This window comes from Oryza glaberrima, chromosome 7 (assembly GCF_000147395.1).
Source record: "Oryza glaberrima chromosome 7, OglaRS2, whole genome shotgun sequence".
NCBI lineage: Eukaryota > Viridiplantae > Streptophyta > Magnoliopsida > Poales > Poaceae > Oryza > Oryza glaberrima.
This window is the reverse complement of record NC_068332.1, coordinates 11,916,168-11,937,488: the sequence shown is the minus strand read 5'-3', so window position 1 is coordinate 11,937,488 and position 21,321 is coordinate 11,916,168. Positions and strand designations below refer to the sequence as shown.

At 46.0% G+C, this 21,321-nt stretch overlaps 1 protein-coding gene and 1 pseudogene across 1 annotated transcript; one reads left to right on the top strand and one right to left on the bottom strand.

Annotated features, from left to right (window-relative positions):
- Positions 1-597: 597 nt before the first annotated feature.
- On the bottom strand, positions 598-7,283 carry LOC127780182 (putative FBD-associated F-box protein At5g56410; annotated as a pseudogene).
- A 2,301-nt stretch (positions 7,284-9,584) lies between these two features.
- LOC127780024 (type III polyketide synthase B-like) lies at positions 9,585-11,300 on the top strand. Its single transcript, XM_052306983.1, has 2 exons — positions 9,585-9,795; positions 9,924-11,300. Exons 1-2 carry the CDS (start codon positions 9,600-9,602, stop codon positions 10,943-10,945), a joined length of 1,218 nt encoding a protein of 405 aa, XP_052162943.1. The 5' UTR covers positions 9,585-9,599; the 3' UTR covers positions 10,946-11,300.
- Positions 11,301-21,321: the final 10,021 nt, after the last annotated feature.

The window sequence follows — 21,321 nt, the reverse complement described above, 5'->3', positions numbered from 1 at the left end:
TTGATTTTTTCTTAATCAAACTTTAGGTTTGACCCAAGTTTATAGAAAAATTCAGCAACATTTACAACACCAAATTAGTTTTATTAGACTAGCATTTAATATATTTTGATAATATGTTTGTTTTGTGTTGAAATTGTTATTATATTTTTCTATAAAATTAGTCAAATATATTGACTGATAAGAAAGCCAAAACGAATTATAATATGAAACGAAGAGAAAAACGAATTATAATATGAAACAAAGAGAGTAACAGGTTAGCAGCATCCAACACCAACATCCAACACCAACAGATGTGCTTGCAACTGCTGCCTTCCTTCATTTTTGCCTTTCTCGTCTTGGAGGAGCTTGCGAAATGCAAATTCATTTCAGACCAAGATGACCCTTCCCTTCAGTATTGCAAAAAAGAAAAACACAATCACAATACTAGTACATTTGCACTACTCTACTAGTAGTACTCTAACTTAGCAAATGATCCATCGCATAAAATATTTATTATCGTTGTTTTAGAAAAGAAAAAGGTTAAAGGGCATGTAAATCAATCACTGCCCAGACATAACTTAAATTCATTGAGAAAAACAGAATACATAACTTGAGAAGTTATAGAATTACAAGTAGACCATTCTTGTCTTTTGGAACAAGTTTTTCCTTAATCATTCTACGGCCTTTGTGCTCTCCCATCATTTGGTTTGTTATTCTACCTTTTGGATCTATAACCATTTCCTCCAATTTTACTGCATTCCTGAGGATAAATTTTTACTAGTGCAACTTGTCCTCCATTGCCATTGAATCCGGTTATGCAAGCTCTCTTGAGACTCTAGTGAGGGCGATTCATAATCACGTCTCTTGCAGGACGGGACTCGCAAAAATCTATATACAGCATCTGCACACAAAATTGTTTGTCACCTTCTGTCATTACGGACAAATCAATAGCATGACAACCTATGCGCACAAAATCTTAATCAGGAAAATATATGCAATAGCCCCATAAGCTAAAGCAAGTGCTGCTTTCAGTCATCATAAGTAATAAAATCGCTTTCTCAATCCACCTTTGTAGGTTACATAGCAAGATTGCTCCCAAGTCTTTTCACAATCAAGATACTCAACAAGCTAGGTAAAACTATGGACTGTTCTTGACCAAGTCAATATGTTACAGAAACCTTCAATGGAGAAACCAAGATAGTATTTTGCCAATAGTTGCAGAATAGCTAGAACTATGTGGCTGCATCCCACTCATGGCCAAATTTAAGTGATCATTTAATATAACAGGCTGGACTGTCCCCCGTTTCAAAATTTTGACTCAAGGCAATACTTAAAAGTAAGCAGACAATATAAAGCAAGTCTGGAAACATTAGACAGGAGTAAAGGGCAAAAAAAAAAGAGATTACATAGTATTTATAACTACAAACAGGATGAAAGTGCAGATGGCATAACAACTCACATCCAAATGAAGGTCTACCAAAAACGGAGCAGCTTCCAAAAAATATGCTAGTTGCAGAACTGCATTTCTACCAAAGCGTTTAGCAATTTCATAGGTTATCCTCATGTCAGATGCCTTAAATTGATAAATTTGTGAGGGGCCTGAGTAAATCCAGGTATCTGAAAGACGACAAGGAAAGTTAGAAAACAAAATTCTGAAACAAAAATAGAAGATACACTCGATTGAAGATTTTAAGGGCATGCATTGGGATTAACAAACCTGAGTCTTCACAAAAACGTTCACATGGAGTCTCTCAACATGAGGTAACCCATTTGGAAGCTCAGTGAAAATATAGTGAAGGTTGTCCTCAATGGGGGACGCAATGCTTGCAGTCTTAAGCTTCAAGCATTCCCGAAGGGCTATAATAACTTTAAAACGACCTCTATACTTAAATGTGGTGAGATTAGGGGCATGGACATCAATCTTGTCAATTGCACAATCTTGTACACACAAAAATGCCAACCGCGGCAATGGTTCAGGAGCATACAAATTATGTAACTGGGAGCACATTCGGATAGTCAACCATTCAAGGGCAGGGCATTTCAGTAATAACTGCAAATCGCCCAATACAAGCACATTCTCCAAAGTAAGCACTGTAAGGTTAGCAAATCCACAAAAGCCAGGAGGACTTGGACCCAAAGTAACGGTATCAAGTTGAAGAACTTGAAGGTGGGATCCACTTTTGCCGTTGAAAAGATGACATGGGAAGTTGTAACTGCGATCATGCGATCCATGATATGGAGAAAAGTTGAGGGTGACAACCCTTGCCTTGGATGTAACAGCAAAGGAAACCCATCCATCAATGTCTTTTTTGCTGGGTTGGCGAAGGGGCCGACCAAATTTTATTAAGATTGAAAGGGGGAGAGTTTCAGATTTTACACGACATTAAACTATCGAGCCAGGGACTAACACCCCCGGAGAGCAGGAAACGGAGGGGGAAGTAAAAAAAAAAGAAAAGGCCGGGATTTCTAGGGCTACTCCTCACAAAACTGAAAAACACCCGCAGCTCTCCAAACTGCAACTCCTCTTTGATATCCATCAATGTCATGTGCATGCTCCTTCCTCAACTCAAACATAACAGCAAGTTTGTTCACTCCTAAACCACTGTGCGTCCTCAAGATAAAATTGACTGTGTCAATAAACGACTCAGTGCTCGGCACTCGCTTATGGCGATCAGAACTGGCAAACACTATTGAAGTGTCAAAGTAAAGATTAGGATGGTAAATCCAAGCTCTTCTCAACTTGGTCGATGTCGAGCTCATTACAACAGCTTCCTTCAATGTTAGTTGTGATATTATCCTTGACACTATGTCCTGGTAGTGAGTTTGAACAAAAGCATCAGCATCCAGTCCCTTGGCACATTCAGTAGAGAACAGTTCATTCTAAAATTTTACATACTTCTGGGAGAGACTCAAACTTAACACATCGCGATCTTACCCGCTTGCTGCTATGATCTACTTCACCAACACATGGCCTGAGCGTCAGTCTCCTTTTTTTGTTTACTAGACAGATCCCATCCATGTGTGCTCTTCTGGCTGAAATGGTAGTACCTGTGAAGCCTACAAGCAGGAAGCAAATGGTTGAGCAACGTTTTCAGTGTAGTTCTTATGTAAAGACACAGTTGAAGAGGTATTAAAATCATTGCAACGGTGCACTAGAGCAACACACGGGTATCAAACAAGATGAAATGTGCGAAAAAACACTTGTATGTTTGTTGATTGTAACCAAACCAGAATACAAAATGAGAGAGAGAGAGAGAGAGAGAGAGTAAAAAATAAGTATTTCATTCTAATCAGAGGAAAATGAATAGAAAAGGGATATAATAGTTTTCTAGCTAGACTGATCCCAACTACTAGTAGAAGATTGGATTTGATTGTAAGCGAAAAGCTATTGTCTTGTGCCCAAACAAGAAGAATATATAAAGGGTTAATTTGATCAATGCCATTGCAAATGTGGCTATTCAGAAAAATGATATTACAATTCGTCTATTCGTAATCGTACCACTCCAATTTTACGAAATTAGAACTATGCCACTGCCGTCACCTTTTCCATCCATCCTCTTCCTTTCTGTTTCCATCTTCTTCGCGGCGTCACGGAGGGATGGGGGCGGCGGCGCCGACTTCGGCACTCAGAGGAAGGAGGGGGTGGCGGTGCAGGCGAGCAGAGGGAGGGAGGCAGCGACAGCGCTAGCCGACATGCGGAGGGAGAGGATGGCGGTGACAACGCCGACGCGCGAAGGGAGGGGGCGGCGTCGGTGCCGACGCAAGGAGGGAGGGGACGGCGCGTGGAAGGAGCAAGGGCGCCGAGGGAGCCAGGCGGCGGTGCTGACTCGGCGTGCGGAAGGAGCCGTGGCGCTGGGGGATTGGGCGGCGGCACCGGCTCCAGCGCTCAGAGGAAGGATGGGGCGGCAACTCGGAGAGAGGGGACAGCGGCGGTGTCGCCAGCTTGCGCGGGGCGTTGGTGCTGACGCGAGGAGGGAGGAGACGGCGCGGTGGCTTCAGTTGCGGCGGCGCGAACTTGTCTCTGGGAGGCGGTGCTTTCGCCGGAGAGGAAGAGGATGGATGGAAGGAAGAAGACGGAAAGGAAGAGGATGGATGGAAAAGGTGACGGCAGTGGCATGATTCTAATTTTGTAAAATTGGAGTGGCACAGTTACGAATAGACGAATTGTAATGGTATTTTTCTGAATAGCCACATTTACAATGGCATAGATCAAATTAACCCATATATAAAACCATTTTCCTCAACCTCTTGTTTCTTGTCAGTCATAATAGTATCATAATACTGTATATATTCCATAATGAAGAGAAGAGGAGGAGGGAGGGGATAGTTTGGAAGACCACCGCGCGCGGCCCTGCGCACTCCCACACCCCCACCCGGCACCAACCTAGTATTGACCCAGAGGTTGGTAATGTGGAATCATACACAGGAAGGGGAGGAGGCACAAAAATCTGGTTGTGCAGAGCAGGTACGAGTTGGAAGATGAAAAAAATTGATAGTAATAATTAAAAGTTTTTGACAGATTGAACTAGGTCGCCGACTTGAAACCCAATCAAGCATACCAAACTAACTATCATAGCTAATGAATGAAGGATTGGGGAAGAAAAGAGGGCGAGGTACCTGTGGCGAGGAGAAGATGGTCGATGGGGGCGTCCGTCGTCTGAATCAATCTATATATGTAAATAAAAAGGATCAGGCTGGGGCCTCCCCTCCTTGCCGGATCCAAATTTGATCGGCTTCAGAAGCGGATCCCGACTTCGAGCCAGAAGAAGATCCTCTAACGTAAATAATTGGGTTAATTGGATCCATACCATCACAAATTTACCTATTTATTTTAAAAAATAACATTAATATTTATCAAATTGGCTAGATGCCACTCTACTCTTTTAAAAATTAAAACCGTGCCACTCCGTCACAGTTTCTGTCAACCTTTCCGTCAACACCCCCTTCTTCCTTCACTCCATCCTCTCCTCTCTCTCTGTCCTACTCTCATGTACTTCTCATCGGCGATGGCCTCATGGCCGCCTCCGCAGCTAGCCTTTCCTTCTCCTTCTGCTCCCTCATGCCACTTACGCCTGGCCTCGGCCTCCCGACCGACTAGAAGGACAGAGCTATCATGCTATCACACTCCTGATTTGGATCAGGCATGCTGCAGATACATGGCATTGATTCTTGACTTCTTGTCATATGTTAATCTGCTCTAACATGGGAAGAGAAGGGAGGTATACCAATCGATATTTGAGGCTAGGATGACTACCGACAATGGCATGCACGAGCAATGGCCACTCATGCATTAATCGGTGAAGACAAAAATAACAAAATACCACAGAACCATTAAGTGACAGGACGCAAAAGGCGCATCAATTTGGAGAAGCATTTGCAGAAACCAGATCCGAGAAGCAAAGAATCCATCAGCCGGAAAAAACAGCAGAGAAATCAAAATCTCCGGCGGCCTCCTCCCTCTCCCTCTCATTTTTCGTCCACAGATCCACCCAGCCGCTCGCTCCGCCGCGGACACCCTCGCTGGCGTTGCCGCAGCTGCCGGTGGCCATGTCTCCATCCCGCACTGCAACTGGTTCCTCAACTGCAAGAGCAACAACAACTCCATCCCTCACTTGCTAAAAAGCAAGAATGCAGGCGCAGTTTGCCGACGAGGAGAAGATGGAGAAGATGAACAGGAGACTGGAGAGAGAGAGAGAGAGAGGGGGGGGGGGGGGGGGGTGGACGAGGACGACTCAGAGAAGGAAGAAGGGGTGCTGACGGAGAGAAATTGGACATTCTGCCTCTCCCAAGAGAGGGTTTCGATATAATGCCATTACACCAATTGGATTGGTTAAAATGTTATCCCAAACGATGCTATACATTTGTTTTACCATATTCGCCATTTCACTCTATTTTCACCAATTTTTGCACCCGGGCTGACTAAAATACCCCTTCTTCTAGCTCAGCTCTTCTCTTTTTGGCCACTCATCGAGCTGAGGAAAGGGGAGGCAGCGCGTCCTTTCGTCGTCGCGGCGAGCTCCAGCCTCGGTGGGGTCACCACCTCCCCCTCCACAGCTGTAGCCGAGGGCGGCGACATCGTCTCGCAGCCGCTGTGCCCGCCTCAGCCCCGGCCCCACACCACCCGCCCCCAACTATGGCGTCCGTCGGTTGGCCATGGGGGTCTAGCTCCAGCGCCGCCACCGCTGCTGCCGCATCCGGTGGTGCTTCGACCTCCGCTGCCTCTCGCCCGCCTTTGCCGCCTCTTCGAGAGCCCGGAGACGGAGGCCGTGGCCAGCACCACCGCCGCCGGATCGAGTTCCGCTGTCGCATCCGCCTCTCATGGCCGCTTCCTCAACTCAACAAGTGGCCAAGGAGAGAGAAGGGTTGAGCTAGAAGAAGCAGCCCAAAGGGGTATTTTGGTCAGCCCGGGTACAAAAATTGGTGAAAATGGAGTGAAATGGCGAATATGGCAAAACAAATGCTTGGCATCGCTTGGAGGTGGCATTTTAACGAATTCAATCGGCGGAATGGCATTATAGAGAAACCCTCTTTTGGAAGTGGCACAATATCCAATTTCTCGTTGACGGAAGGGTTGACAAAAAGAATGTTGGAGTGGTATGGTTCTAATTTTAGAAAAGTAGAGTGGCATCTAACAGATTTGACGAATAGTAATGGTATTTTTTAAAATGAGTAAATTTACAATGGCATGGATCCAATTAACCCTAAATAATTCTACGTCAGAGGGACGTTGCACGCAGGATCACCGCCCCCTTCGTCATCCGATGACAGCAGCAGTTCCAGCCTTTGTTCTCTGTCACTCGGCCCAGGAGCAAGCTCTAGCATTTGGCTCAGTGGGAGATCAAGCAGAAAAGTGGGAGAGTGAAGTACCTGCTCGTCGGCCATGGCACAGCGAAGTAGCCGCTCCTTGCCTCCCCATGTGCTCATGCCGCCACCACCACCGATGGACCAGCGATGTGCGTACATGTTGGCAGGACCGTCAACCCGAACAACCAGAACATGCGCGTATCGTGGCTCAAGCCAACGGCGCGCCGCGAGAAGGATGCCATGAGAGCAAATACGATCTTCGCAAATACTCCCAGTGTTCAATGGAGATGCCACCGCTTACCTTCCATGGGTCTTGGAGCCCCCGCCGATGCTTCAACGGAGATGTGAAGCTTCTGGGTCTTGGAGCATGAAATTGAACCATGGTTGACACACAAATGCGACCGAGGCGATGGCCTCAAATCAGGAACTATCGAAACGTATGTCGTAAATGCACATACCTCAACCTCCATGCCGGCGGCCGGCAGCAGGAGAGCTACCATGGGGGATTATTGAGGACGTCGGGGCGAGGGATGGGGAAGAGGGCGGCGGCAGAGGGGACTTTCTTGGGCACCTACTCCACCTGCGTCTGCGTCGGGAGAGGCGAGGAGCGGCAACGAGCGGCCGGTGGCCGGCCAACGAGCATCAACTTTGTTCTCTCAGTGCTGCCTCTTTTTTCCCTCTGGTAGCTCGACCTCCAACTAGGCCAAACCAAGCAGGCTAGGAGCCAAACTAGGTTGTAACTATCGCTATCGTCCGATGAGGAAGGGACGGTAATCCTGTGTCCAAAGTCCTTCTGACGCATAATCATCTACGTCAGAGGATCTTCCTCCCTGCCCGAGGGAAGGGCGAGACAGAACCAAAGAGGTGTGGGCGAGAGGGGCCAACCGGCCAACCAGAACCAAAGAGGAGTCATGTTGACGTCTCACGCCAGAACATTAGTAGAGTAGTAGTACTATTATACTAGTATATACTGTTTGCAGTAGTTACGGTTGCCTCTCAATTGTGCTAGCTTTTTTCTTTCTTTCGACTGATGTTTTGCTTCAAGTTACTGAGTTTGTCAGATTCCTGCTTCTGCTTACGGTTAGGCATATAGTTCAATATCCGTCTGCTTACCGTCCGTAATTTCTTTCTTATGTTTGCTTTTGTGTTGTGCCATTGCAATTTGGTACTACTATTTCACAGAGTTTTCTACTACTACACTAGTAGTTCTCTGACTTTATGCTCGGAAATTGCGGTACCAGTTACTCGGCTGTGAATTAAAACAACCTGGCAGGCACTTTCTTTCACACACTGACTGAACCAAACATTTCCCTGATCATCTGGGCCTCCTCTAGGTTGTTCCCCACATATTCCTAAAGCTTAAGGTGGGTTGGGTGGAAGTGCGGGCGGAGGGAATCGGCGGCACAGGCGTGCAGGACCGGGCGGAGGTTAGCGACGACACAAAGGTGCGGGAGCAGATGTTTCTTGTTTTTTTCCTTTTTGTGCACGTTTTTCGGGTGTAGAGTGAGGGATTACAGGATTGAAGATGAAAATGGTGCTTTTTATATTAGTATAGATAAAGCTTCGGTGGGTTGGGTGGAAGTGCGGGCAGAGGGAATCGGCGGCGCAGGCGTGCGGTGCTGGGCGGAGGTTAGCAACGACGCAAAGATGCGGGAGCGGATGGTTTTTCGTTTTTGTTTTCCTTTTTGTGCGCGTTTTTTGGGTGTAGAGTGAGGGGTGGGTTCCACACGGAGCAAGGATTATAGGATTGAAGATGAAACTGGTGCTTTTTATATTAGTATAGATATAGATTTTTTACCTCCAAAAATTTGAAGAGATTCTTAAAAGTATTTTAAGTCACGGAGAATTCAAGAAAAATATTTCCAAACATAATTTAAGGAAGTTTTATTCCTTTGTTGAACCTGGTAATTACACTTATGAACACATGACATCCATTTCTCTAATGAGTTTATTTCCAACATCGGTGTCCAAACAAAAATTTCCACAAAAAAAAAGGAATTTATTCCGTTAATCTTCATTTTTAATAGCAGTGAGTTCCAAACAAAAATTTCCAAACAGAGGAAGTTTATTGGTTAATTGAAACTAATCTACTGTTGTGAATGTTGCTATATTTTTCTTTTCTATTTGAAGAAGTTTAACTTACTACAAAAACCGAAACGTGTTACAATGTGACACGGGTGAAGTTACTGAAGCACCTAATTTAAATTATAGCAAAGCGATAACTTTGACAAAATAATTACAGTATTATGAAATTTACTTCAATTTCTTTTAGGACTTGTTTAGATCTCAAAAAATTTTAGCCAAAAACATCACATCAATGTTTGACACATACACAGAGCATTAAATGTAGGAAAAAAAACCAATTACATAGTTTGCATATAAACTGCGAGACAAATCTTTTGAGCCTAATTACGCCATGATTTGACAATGTGATGCTACAGTAAATATTTGCTAATGGTAGATTAATTAGACTTAATAAATTCGTCTTGCAGTTTACAGGCAGAATCTATAATTTGTTTTGTTATTAGTCTACGTTTAATATTTCAAATGTGTGTCCGTATATTTCAAAAACTTTACACCCAAAGAACTAAACACAACCTTATAATAAAAAAATACAATTTACCTGCTCTCCACCAACCATTCTTTCCATGCATTCGTTGCCTCTCAACTGCACCCGCTAATTCAGTCATCGTAAAGGAGAGAGAAAGCTATGAAACAGTGTATTTATATAGCCTCAAAACCTCCTGGTCCTGTTACTACCACTGCATTAATTGTGTTTTCCTTTGCAAACAAATCAATCTTCCTCACAAACAACGATGGTGAGCACCAATGCCGGCGGTACTGCGAGCAAGCAGGCGTCGTCCATGGCCCCCAACCCGGGCAAGGCCACGATCCTCGCCCTCGGCCACGCCTTCCCGCAGCAGCTGGTCATGCAGGACTACGTCGTCGACGGCTTCATGAGGAACACCAACTGCGACGACCCGGAGCTCAAGGAGAAGCTCACCAGACTCTGTACCGTACCTGATCCAAATCTGATCATTTGCAGTTACAAATATATATACTCCACTATTATCGAACTTGCGTGTGAGCTCACCTGCATGCGTATTTGCAATTAATTTGCATGTCGTTGCTGACGAAAGGCAAGACGACGACGGTGAAGACGAGGTACGTGGTGATGTCGGAGGAGATCCTCAAGAGCTACCCGGAGCTGGCGCAGGAGGGCCAGCCGACGATGAAGCAGCGGCTGGACATCTCCAACAAGGCGGTGACGCAGATGGCGACGGAGGCGTCGCTCGCCTGCGTCCGCTCCTGGGGCGGCGCGCTCTCGGAGATCACCCACCTTGTCTACGTCTCCTCCAGCGAGGCGCGGTTCCCCGGCGGAGACCTCCACCTGGCGCGCGCGCTGGGCCTCAGCCCGGACGTCCGCCGCGTCATGCTGGCGTTCACCGGCTGCTCGGGCGGCGTCGCGGGCCTCCGCGTCGCCAAGGGCCTCGCCGAGAGCTGCCCGGGTGCGCGCGTCCTCCTCGCCACCTCCGAGACCACCATCGTCGGGTTCCGCCCGCCCAGCCCCGACCGCCCCTACGACCTCGTCGGCGTCGCCCTCTTCGGCGACGGCGCCGGCGCGGCCGTGGTCGGCGCCGACCCGACACCGGTGGAGCGCCCGCTGTTCGAGCTCCACTCGGCGCTGCAGCGGTTCCTCCCCGACACCGACAAGACCATCGACGGGCGGCTGACGGAGGAGGGCATCAAGTTCCAGCTCGGCCGCGAACTCCCCCACATCATCGAGGCCAACGTGGAGGCCTTCTGCCAGAAGCTGATGCAGGAGCACCCTCAGGCGGCGGACAAGCTCACCTACGGCGACATGTTCTGGGCGGTGCACCCCGGCGGGCCGGCGATCCTGACCAAGATGGAGGGCAGGCTGGGGCTGGACGGCGGGAAGCTCCGCGCCAGCCGGAGCGCGCTCCGGGACTTCGGGAACGCGAGCAGCAACACCATCGTGTACGTGCTGGAGAACATGGTGGAGGAGACCCGGCAGAGGAGGGAGGAGGCGGCGGAAGAGGAGGATTGCGAGTGGGGGCTCATACTGGCGTTCGGGCCGGGGATCACGTTCGAGGGGATCCTGGCCAGAAATCTGCAGGCGCGCGCGCGCGCGCGCGACTGAGGAGGGAGGGAGACAGGGATCGGACTCTGATTGATCACGATGTATCGGGCCTCAGCGCAATGCAAGAAACATTTTCGCTGTCCAGACTAATAAAAGGCGAAAGTGTTTTCTTCCCTAGAAAAGATATCCTCTCGTTGCGTGCAATGTTATCTAAATAGTTTAAAAAAATTAAAAAAATTAAAAAGATAGATTAATATAAAATATATCACTCCACAAACAAAGTTCAACATCTATAAGTTTCAATACAAAACAAACATATTACTATCTCTGTCCCAAATTAGTAGTCGCTTTGACTTTTTTCATGTAACGTTTAACCGTTCGTCTTATTTGAAAAATTAATGCAAATATAAAAATGGAGAAGTCATACTTAAAGTACTTTTGATAATAAATCAAATCACAAACAAAATAAATAATAATTTCATAATTTTTTAAATAAGAAGAAAGATCAAAAGTTACAAACAAAAACTCAAAGCGACAAGTATTCTAGGACTGAGGTAGTATCAAAATATATTTCTATAAAATTTAATGAAACTAATCTGGTGTTATAGCTGTTGCTAATTTTTTCTATAAATTTAATCATACCTAAAGAATTTTAACTAAGAAAAATATTAAACGACTGATAATATGAAATGGAGGGAATATATAGTACAACCTGATAGGTTTTGCACGATTACGTCAATAGTCATTCTGAAGGTAATTAAACCACGAGAGCAAAATTTGTGATAAACTCACGCTGTTAAGCCCTTTCAAATATATCAATTTAATAGAAACAACACAAATTAAAGGCTGTGGGCCTATGGTTTACAATTTTCACTTAAGAGTTTGAAACCATGATTTGCTATAGAACTAGTAACACACCAATACGTTGTAACAGGTCATACCAATATAATAAGTAATAGGATAGGTGTGTGATTGAGGATAAAATATTAGATTCAATAATAACGGGTCAAGCCTATATAAGGAGAAACATGTTAGGAGTGATTGAGGATAAAGTATTGGATTCGGTGGTTACATGGCTACGGAAGCGCTGCATGCAGGTAGGAGGAGCGTGGTGGTAGGATGCTTTTAAGATAGTAGAGAAAATAGGCTAGGAGAGTGATTGAGGATAAAGCATCGGATTTGGTGGTTACGTTCAGCCACGAACACGTTGCACACAGTGGTAGGAGGGTATGAAAGGAGGACAACTCCGATTTTATGGTAATAGAGAAATATTACAGAGTACTTGAAGACAACTACCAAGATCTTGAAAAGTTTTGAGATCTAGTTCTCTACAAGGGGAGACATGGAAACCAGCTGGTGGTGATATAATTTCAGACGCCATTAGCCCTTGAATTGCCACTCCCTACGGCACATTGGGCAAAGTGGCGTAGATGTCTGAGAATTGACCCACTTGAGTATGCAGTGAAGATGGAAGGCGTGGTTGCAGGAACCCCAGATGAGCGGACAATCGTCGCCAGGGAACTTACAATCAGGGCAGCAGCCGTCAAATGCCATCCTGCATATGCCGCATGTTTCATCCTGGGCGTTCCATGTCCAAGAAGCCACCCCATGCCACTGAAGAATCTTGACCTTCATCTTGGTACCTGGTACACAAGAACACAACAACAGATGCCGTTCGTGAAACAAGGTCTTTATACTCATGCAACTCCTCTGGAGATATGTTGTCTTCCTAGCTCCATATCAAGATTCAGAGTGCCTAATCATAGTCTTTATAGATGCCATGCATACTATTGTCACAATTCAGAAATTTACCAGTACAGCTAATGTTTACATGGTGAAAACTTGTGAGACTGATTGACATCTCGTGCTAGTGTGCTAACTAATGACATATTGTTTCAATCAAAGTGTATCTGAGTATTTAAATAATCATGAGCATGTGAACATGAATATGTCAGACGCAGGATTTTGCAGCCAGATATAGAGAGTTAAAAATAAATAAATTTCGTATGAAAAGCAAAAATTGACAGTAACAAGATTTAAAGTACAAATAGTACCGAAAATAAGGTACAATTATTTCATCCTGATATACTATCTCAAGTAGTTTCATTGAATTGCAAAAAAAGATTGAAGAAAATTAGAGTTTTACTCTCGATTGGGTGTTTTTCCTTCTTTTTTTTTTAAGGTGGAAGCTACCTTCGGTGACATCCCTTATCATTCCCAGAAAGACTTCAAATCTACTGTCTACATTTTATTCTTCTCCAGATTTGAAATTTCAAGGTCTAAAATTGAGACAGTGACATCAGTTTCAAGTCAAACGAAAATGGGCACTGGATTTTTCCTATTGACAAGGGGATTCATCTCGGAATGCTTACCGGACGCCGTGGAGAGGGCTGGGCAGTTGGCGCCGTGAACAAGGGCCGCGCTCGTCGATGACGAGGTCAGAGAACGCTAGGCCGAGCCAGCCGAGTCACCTTCACCTGCTTGCCGCCGACGGCGCCGTGGATGCGCTGCGAGTACGATCCGCCAGGTGGAAGCGGAGGCCCGAGGCAGGGAAGAGACGCAGACCGCAGGAGTACGCTCGTCGGGTGTCCCGGACGCAGGGGCCTCAAGGCCGAGCCACCGTCGGCGGTGCGGCGCGGCGCGGCGCTGCACTGCTATGCTGCAGGTGGCATCGCCGCGTCGGCCGTCTGTAGTCCTTAGGTCAGTAGATGGGTGTTGTTGGGCCTGTATTTAGTCGGCGGCTGGCACTAGATGGAATAAGTTCACTTTAGGTCTCTCTATTTAGTCCCTGAACAGCAAAACTGGGTACTACCCATCCCCCAACATACGAAAACCGGGCAAACGAGGTCCCTCGACGGTTTTAATAGCGGTTTTGGCTGACGTGGTGTCTACGTGACTAATTTGACTCGGTCTTCATCTGACATGGCGCTTACGTGTCAATTCGATCCGGAAAAATAATAAAAACTAGGAGTCCATGTGTTAGTTAAAAGAAACTAAAGATGGTGGGACCCACGTGGGTACTGCATGTCATTCTCACCCCTCCTCTCTTCCTCCTCTCTCCTCGTCTCCCGGTACGACACGGACACCTCAGCGGCCGCGGCGGCGGTGCCACCAACCTGCATGGCTGCACCTCCAGGTACGCCACTACGCCTCCAGCACGGCCACCATGTCCTCCAGCACCTTCACGGCTTCACCTGCCCCACCGCCGCCTCCATGATCTCCTCCCTGCCCGCCTGCATCCAACCATTGACAAGAGCAAACAACGATCTCCCTCGCAGCCATTAGCCAAGAAACCCGAGGAAGACGACGAGGCGACCGTCGCCTCTGTTCGGCAAGAAACCAACAAAGAAGACAAGGCGACCGACCATCGCCACCGTTGGCCAAGAAACCAGGTACTCCTCCCGAATTCCTCTTAGGAAGCTACACTCATCGAGGTAGAAGTCGGATGAGCGCCAAACTTCCGGGCACTCCTTCAGAGCTTCCCTCACTCTCTTCCTTATTCTAATGTACAAAAGATACAATAGAGCCTCTTGTAATTCAGCTCAAAGTTGTGTGTTGGAAATGAGAGTGAACTACTCCTTATATAGGCTCCAAATGATGGTTGCTGCTATGGGAAATGACCCAACTACCCCGCAACCGCCATCAGGAAGTAATCAGGGCCGTCCACGTCGAATCTCGAGATCAACGGCCTCAGAAATGGTTCGGCCGATCCCGGGAGGACTTCGTTCGGCCCGTTTTTTGTCGTGGATACTAATTTTGAGGCCCTCAGCCCATTGGCATGGTAGATGGGCCCATTTCGAGGTGTTTACTTGACTTATGGGGCCTCCAATCCGTGTAAACATGTCCTGAATGCGCGGAGGTGCATTTTGTCGCATGACGGATGTGTTTTCTCCTCAAATTACGTGCATACACATATTTCACCAACACTAGTGGAAATGATTAGTAATAATACCTACAACTAAGTTGGATACCATGTTTTATTTCATTATATGCAAGTATTGACGGTCAGATATTATGATTTAAGGACCGTCAACAACACCCCCACACTAAACCTTTGCTCGTCCCGAGTGAAGGCTATGGACTCTACAATAGAGTTATGACTTCCTTACTAATAATCATGCAAACAAATTATTCAAAGCCATACCTGTACTTGTGGATATTTGTAGTGTCTACCATGCAATCCTGAGCAATTGAGAAATGGAACAATCTTGACTCAAGTCACCCTAACTTTTCATGAAGAACAACTTGGGGTTTTTCATGTAACACAAAATTATAACTTTGCTTTACTCCACCATTGATTCTCTCGATCACTCAAGGTGTATGATTCCTCACAAAGGCATATGATTGTGCCTTTTCTTTTCCTACCATCTAGTAAGGCTTATGTGGAGCTCAGGGTATGGAAAAGAGTAGAGCATTACTTGCATCACATATATCGTAAAGTCAAATAATAGATCCACGAAAATACAAGACATACTTTCTGGTCAAGAATGTGCATGTGTATGTGTATGGTGAATTTGTGGGTGGAAAATAGAAAATAAAAGTAACTCCTTTTGTATACCTCCTCCATTTATTCTCTTTTGAAATTTGGGAGAGTGCATGGCTATCTATTTTTTTTATTTTCCTCTTTTTTTTCTCATCATCATGCTCTGTACTTGTATGAGCACTTTTTTCTTTCTTTTTTATAGCCATGCTTCTCTCTCTGTTTTTTTTAAAGAACTTTGGAGGAAGAGGCATAAATGACATGGAGTATTTATTTTTGTGGAAGATGGACAAAATGAATGACAAATGATGAATGCTAACTTCCAGTGTAGAAGTCAAGCATTGGTGGGTGTATGTGGAGTGTATGTGATCTTGACCATGAAAGTATGAAAATCATTTCACTAGGGTCACAAAACTTGACAACGCTCAATATAATGATAAGCACCGTATGTAGCAAGCTAATCATGAATGATCAACCTATGGCTCTAGTGGGAATAAAAATATTAATGAGGAGTTTAGCATCGTTATATTTTTTTTCTTTTTATAAAATTCCCAAGTGTGCAACATGAAGAGTAGGATTTCTATCATCAGACTATATCTCATTCATCAATTACGTATATAGCATGGGGTCCCTTTTGGATATGTCACCACAAGCAACAAGTAATGAGCAAAGAATAATAGGCATGCATGTTATTTTCAGGGAGACCATGAACTCTAATTGTACCATCCCTAGCTTGAATTTTAATTATATTTGATATTTTAGAATTGATAATCAAATTAAACTCAAGATAGAATGGATGTCCAAAGGAAAAAAATTGTGCAAACCAGCGCTCTGTATAAAACAGAGGACGATTCATGGCAGAGGTGGTTCAGCCGAACTGGAGGTTCGATGGACCCCTCATTGGGTCTGACTGCATCAATTCCCCTTGTGTGGTTTATCATGGCTCATCACTTCTGGGGTGATCTTGCTTTGGTTACGGCGTTGGTGTGCAAGATCACCCCCACACTTGTTTTTGTACCTGGGACTCTTTATTGGACACAAAAAGAAAAACAAAGACACAAGTGAAGCAAAAAGGTCTCACTTGGTTGGAAGACCAAGAAGCCAACTTTATTTATTTTTATTCTATCTTTTTTTCTTTTTATTTTATGGCAACAATGGATATGGTGGGTATCCTGGCAGGATGGAGACACGAGATGAGGATGCACATGGTGTACGAGATTCTTACTAGATAGGTCTTACCAAGATTTGAACCGAATCTAAGAATGCAACAAGTGTTGCATTTGTTCTGCTTGGTTCCTTGTGCATCTCTTTCCCATGGACCAAGGAGCGTAGTATAAGTGTTTTACGTTTTTTTTTGTACACTGCTCCTTGATTGTCATTTTATTCCCTGCAAAAGGTTAGTGGACAACAAATACCCGAGGGACTATAAATATTTGAAAGATTTTATCGTAGCCTCAAGATTAATTCTTCACATCCACGCTAAAAAGGAATTAGATTCAAAACATAAGAAGCGTGGATCCCCACAAGTTTGCCAACATTTTATTTTATTTTTTGAGAGACAGTCCTTTTATTCTAAAAACATTTTTATTTTCAATTTTTTATTATTCACCAAGTTTTCGTTTAAGCACAACTCATACAGGGTTAAGGTAAATTTGCATGAACATGCTAAAGGAGCAATTAGTAATATACTCACCGTGTACCTTGATAGGTGATATGTGTCTCCTTTGCATGTTAGCAATTGATTTGTTCCCGGCACTGACCTACCTCCATTGTGAATTGAACTTAAGGACTCACCCGTCAATTTGAAAATTTTCCTGCAGGGGTTAGTCCACAGAAGATATATATCCAATGTCTGTTAACATATTAACTCTAAAATTCATTAGTCAAACTAAACTCCATGTCCAATTTGATTAAAGTGGACTATTTTAACCTAAGCACCATGCTTAATTTAAAAAGCCTATAGATGTCTTGCGCGAACACCCAAAACAGAGCATATGCAAATAGACACAAGAAACATAACCATGTAGGATTAAGTCTCATTCAAATGAGATAAGTATGAGTAAAAGGAATGGTGAACCTTGTTTTATCTTTCGCATACCTGAGTGTACTTACCTCCAGCATAATGTATATTTTGAAATCTCTGGGGCAGTGGCGTGGTCACATATGATTGTTGATTTCTCCTCCATCTCCATGCAGATTGTATCGGAGGAAGGTGCTTTGACCATGCCAACTCAGGCAAGAAGTTTGGTCATGCACACACCTTGGGTGCAAGAACCATGTGCCTTGAAGGCGTGATCCGTTGGCACAATACTATAGAGACGTAGGATACATCTCTTTTTGGGCAAATGTGCAAGTGCTAACTGGAGTGGAGTAGCAAATGCCTAGAAAAGAAGAGGGCAACTCCTCTTGCTTATATGCGCGTAGGTGCTGCGGGAGCGAGAAGTTGTGCACAGCTAGGAGTGGATCAAGGCTAAGCCAAGGCAGCGCATGAGCTCGAGAGAGGGACTAGGTGTAGCCAGGCAGCATGATTGCTACTAGCGAGGTGTATAGCCATATTTCAAAGACACGCACATAATGCGGTCTTTGATCCAAATGTAGCTCGTAAGCTCTCTTGCTCTTTTCTTCTTCTCCCTTTTTTTTCTTCTTTTCTTCTGTCTCTCTTTTCTCCTCTTTTTTTATCTTCTTTTGTTTCCTTTTTTTAGCAAGCTAGGACTAACACCAACTTCAAACCAAGATGGCCTTGGTTGATGGAACTCGTCATGAAAAACTCATCGACCTTCCCCCCACACTTGGACTTTTGTGTCGCAAGACATTAAAAACCAAGTGTGTGATGTCGGATGCTCTTATAGAGTGTGTTCCAATACCAAGGATCACCAAAGTGTACAGTTGATGTAGCTACCGTGTTCTTAGGCATTGCGTGACCAGCGTTCTTGATCTCAACCTGAAATGGTTAGCGACCACAAATACCCAAAGGTGCATACTATCCTAAAAACTGGTTCTTGCTTTTGTTGGAAAGAAAACTTACCATGATAATCTGGGGTATCTCCTGGCAGTGCTTTGTTTATGGTCACAAGCTCGACCTTGAGGACATCGCTCTGCAAGATTAGTGCCACAAACAAGTACGAGATTTGCAGTATTTATGATAAATATACGCATCTACAACCATCCTTCTAAACAAGTTAGAAATGAGAATCGGAAGGTGGTTGTGGTCCTCGCACAAGGAAGTGGTACTAATCGAACAGGACTCTGGGGATTCCTTATGTGAGCATGAATCCTGGGGGATTTTGAAAGAAAAACATTCATGCTCAAATGTGGAATGTTTTCTCTCGTCCTCCAGAGTCGATGTCTCAAGCTTGTGCGTGGCCTGAAGGCTTTCCTTCTCAAGAGATACATCATGTAAGAATCGGGTTGTTTCATGATGATAAACGAGAACAACGTTATGAGGGCCAGAGGGACAAGGCTTAGGCTTGATCGAGGGTGATGAGGGTCGTTCAGTTTCATGAAGATGGTCAATAGGTTTAGAAGAAATGAACGAAGATACAAACATCACCTCCTCGAACGGCTCATGCTTGGGATGAGCCTTGATTTTGCTGGAATAATTCAGGGTGTTCTCATAATCTTCATAAAGATCATCCCTGAATTGGAATGGAATTTCCGGAGGATGAATTTCTTCTTCCTCCGGCTCCAGCGACTGGAATGAGGATTCGGCAGTTGAGTCGGGTTTCGACTCCACATGCAAAGGTTCCTCATGGATAATCTCGACATCCGGGATAACTTCGCTTCGGCCGAAGGAATCATTCTCTAAGATCAAATCTAAGAGTTCTCTTCCTTCGGCAGTTGTCTTGTGTGCGAATGATCCTCCGGCGGAAATATCGAGATTTGCGGCAGACTCCTTGTCTAATCCATACCGAAAATGTTGTAACAACACATGGTCGGGTAAAGACAAGTCTGTACCAGACTAAGTTAACTATGAGAACCTAGCCCAAGCTTGTCGCGTCCCAAATCGACCCTAAAATACATCCTCTAAATTATGCCTAGAATAATTAAAATGCTTGTGAAAGCCTTCAAAAATTAAAATGTGCAAAGTTAAAAGTCAAATAGGGCTTGGAGGATTTTTGTATATTTCCTAAAAGCCTAAAATGTGTAAATAAATTTTAGTGGAATTTTCAGAGCACAAATAATAATTATTAAGAAATAAACAAAGTTAAAATGATTTTATAAAAAGAAAAACCCTAAAATCCCTCCTTCTCTCTAATGGGCCGGATTCGGCCCATCTCCCTCCCCCTCTCTCCTCCTCCGCGCGGCCCACTCGCCGCCTCCCTGCGCGCGCGCCGCTGACGGGCGGGCCCGCCCGCCACCCTCGCTGACGGGTGGGGCCCACCCGTCATCCCCTTCCTCCCGCCGCTCCCGCCGCCTCCCCGCGCCCTAGCGCCGCCGCCGCCGCGAATCCCGCCGCCTCCCGCCGTCCCCGCAAGCAATAAAGTGGGGGGAATCACTCCCCGTGATCCCCTCTCCCTTTCCCCCCATTTTTCCCTCTCTCTCTCGCGTTCAAACGGGCGGATTTGCCCCCGCAAATCTCGCCGGCGCCGTTGATGGCGGCCGGACCTCCCGCGCCGGTTTCCTTCCCCTCCGGCCGCCCTCTCTCACTCCCAACCCTATATAAACCCTCCCCGAGCTCCCCACCACCGTTTCCGCCACTCACCGTCCTCTCTCCTCGCCGGAATCGAGCTCGCGCCGTCGCTCTCTCTCTCCGCCGTCGCCGCCGAGCTCCGGTCCGCCGCCGTCGTCGCCCCGGACCACCTCCCACCTCGGGGCCGCCTCCTTCGGCTTCGCCGCAACCTCGCCGACCTCGTCCACCTCTCCGTTTCGGTCGCCGACCGCCGGAGCGCCGCCGACCCCGTCGACCCGAGCCGCGCCGCCGCCTTCCTCCGCTCCGGTTGCCGTTTCCGTCGTCGCCGTCGACCCGGGGTGAGCCGTGGACCGCCGCCTCCTTTCCCCCTTCCCTCCCCTCTCTCGGCCGCTGCTCCGCCGTGCCGGTGGTCGCCGGCGGCGACCATCGGGGCGCGGGCGCTGCCTCCCGCCGGCCGCGCCGACGTGGCCGCCTCCGGGCGCGCCTAGCGGCTGCCGCGTGGGGCCCGGCCGTCAGCCGCCCGCGCCCTCGGGTGCGGCTGACGCGTGGGGCCCACGGCGCCGGCCGGTGTGAGCCGGGTGCACCCGGTCCACCGAGGACCGTGAGGCTGCCGCGTGGGTCCCACTCCCGTGGACCCGGTCCGCGCGCCCTCTCCCCCGGCTGACGCAATAAATATATTTTTAAATTAAAATTTAAACGAAGAAATTCGTAAATATTCATTTAAAGAGCATATAAACTTCAAATGGCCATAACTTGGCCATTTGAACTCGGAATTGGACCGTTCAAGTCTCTAATTTTTCCTTAAGAAGTCAAGAACCCATTTTTGTGCTTTGTTCCTGCTTGTTATATGGAGTTTATTAGAGTAAAAGCCCTTTTATTTTCCGTTGGTCGTGTAGACGCTGCAGCTTCGGAAGATCCGCTCTTCGTGGAGGTTGAAGCCGACGTTTGGGAAAGCGAGCAAGGCAAGTCACATCATTCTTTGAACATATTGGATCCTAGTTTATAAAATTATTTTGATTTAAATTATTGCATTATCGCTTTATTTAAATTCCCGCGTTATCACCGTTTTATTTAGCCATGCCTATTTACCTTTGTTATGACCTTATTATTGTGGTTATTGTTATTATTACCTTGTTCACCCTAGAATAAACAAAACCCCAGCTAGTGGGCACTCTATTCATGGCTCCACTAGTATGAATTTAGGTAGATGCTTCGCTGATTAATTAGGCAACATTAGGTGGTTTTATAACTCTAGACTTTGGGAATATTCATATCACTTGGACACCATGGAATGGTTGGATTATTGTGGAATTGGATTCACACCTC

Excerpts from the sequence above, each read along its gene's own strand:
- LOC127780024 (XM_052306983.1), top strand. The coding sequence starts at position 9,600 with ATGGTGAGCACCAATGCCGGCGGTACTGCGAGCAAGCAGGCGTCGTCC. Across the intron at positions 9,796-9,923 it reads GGAGAAGCTCACCAGACTCT|GCAAGACGACGACGGTGAAG; the intron begins GTACCGTACCTG and ends TGCTGACGAAAG.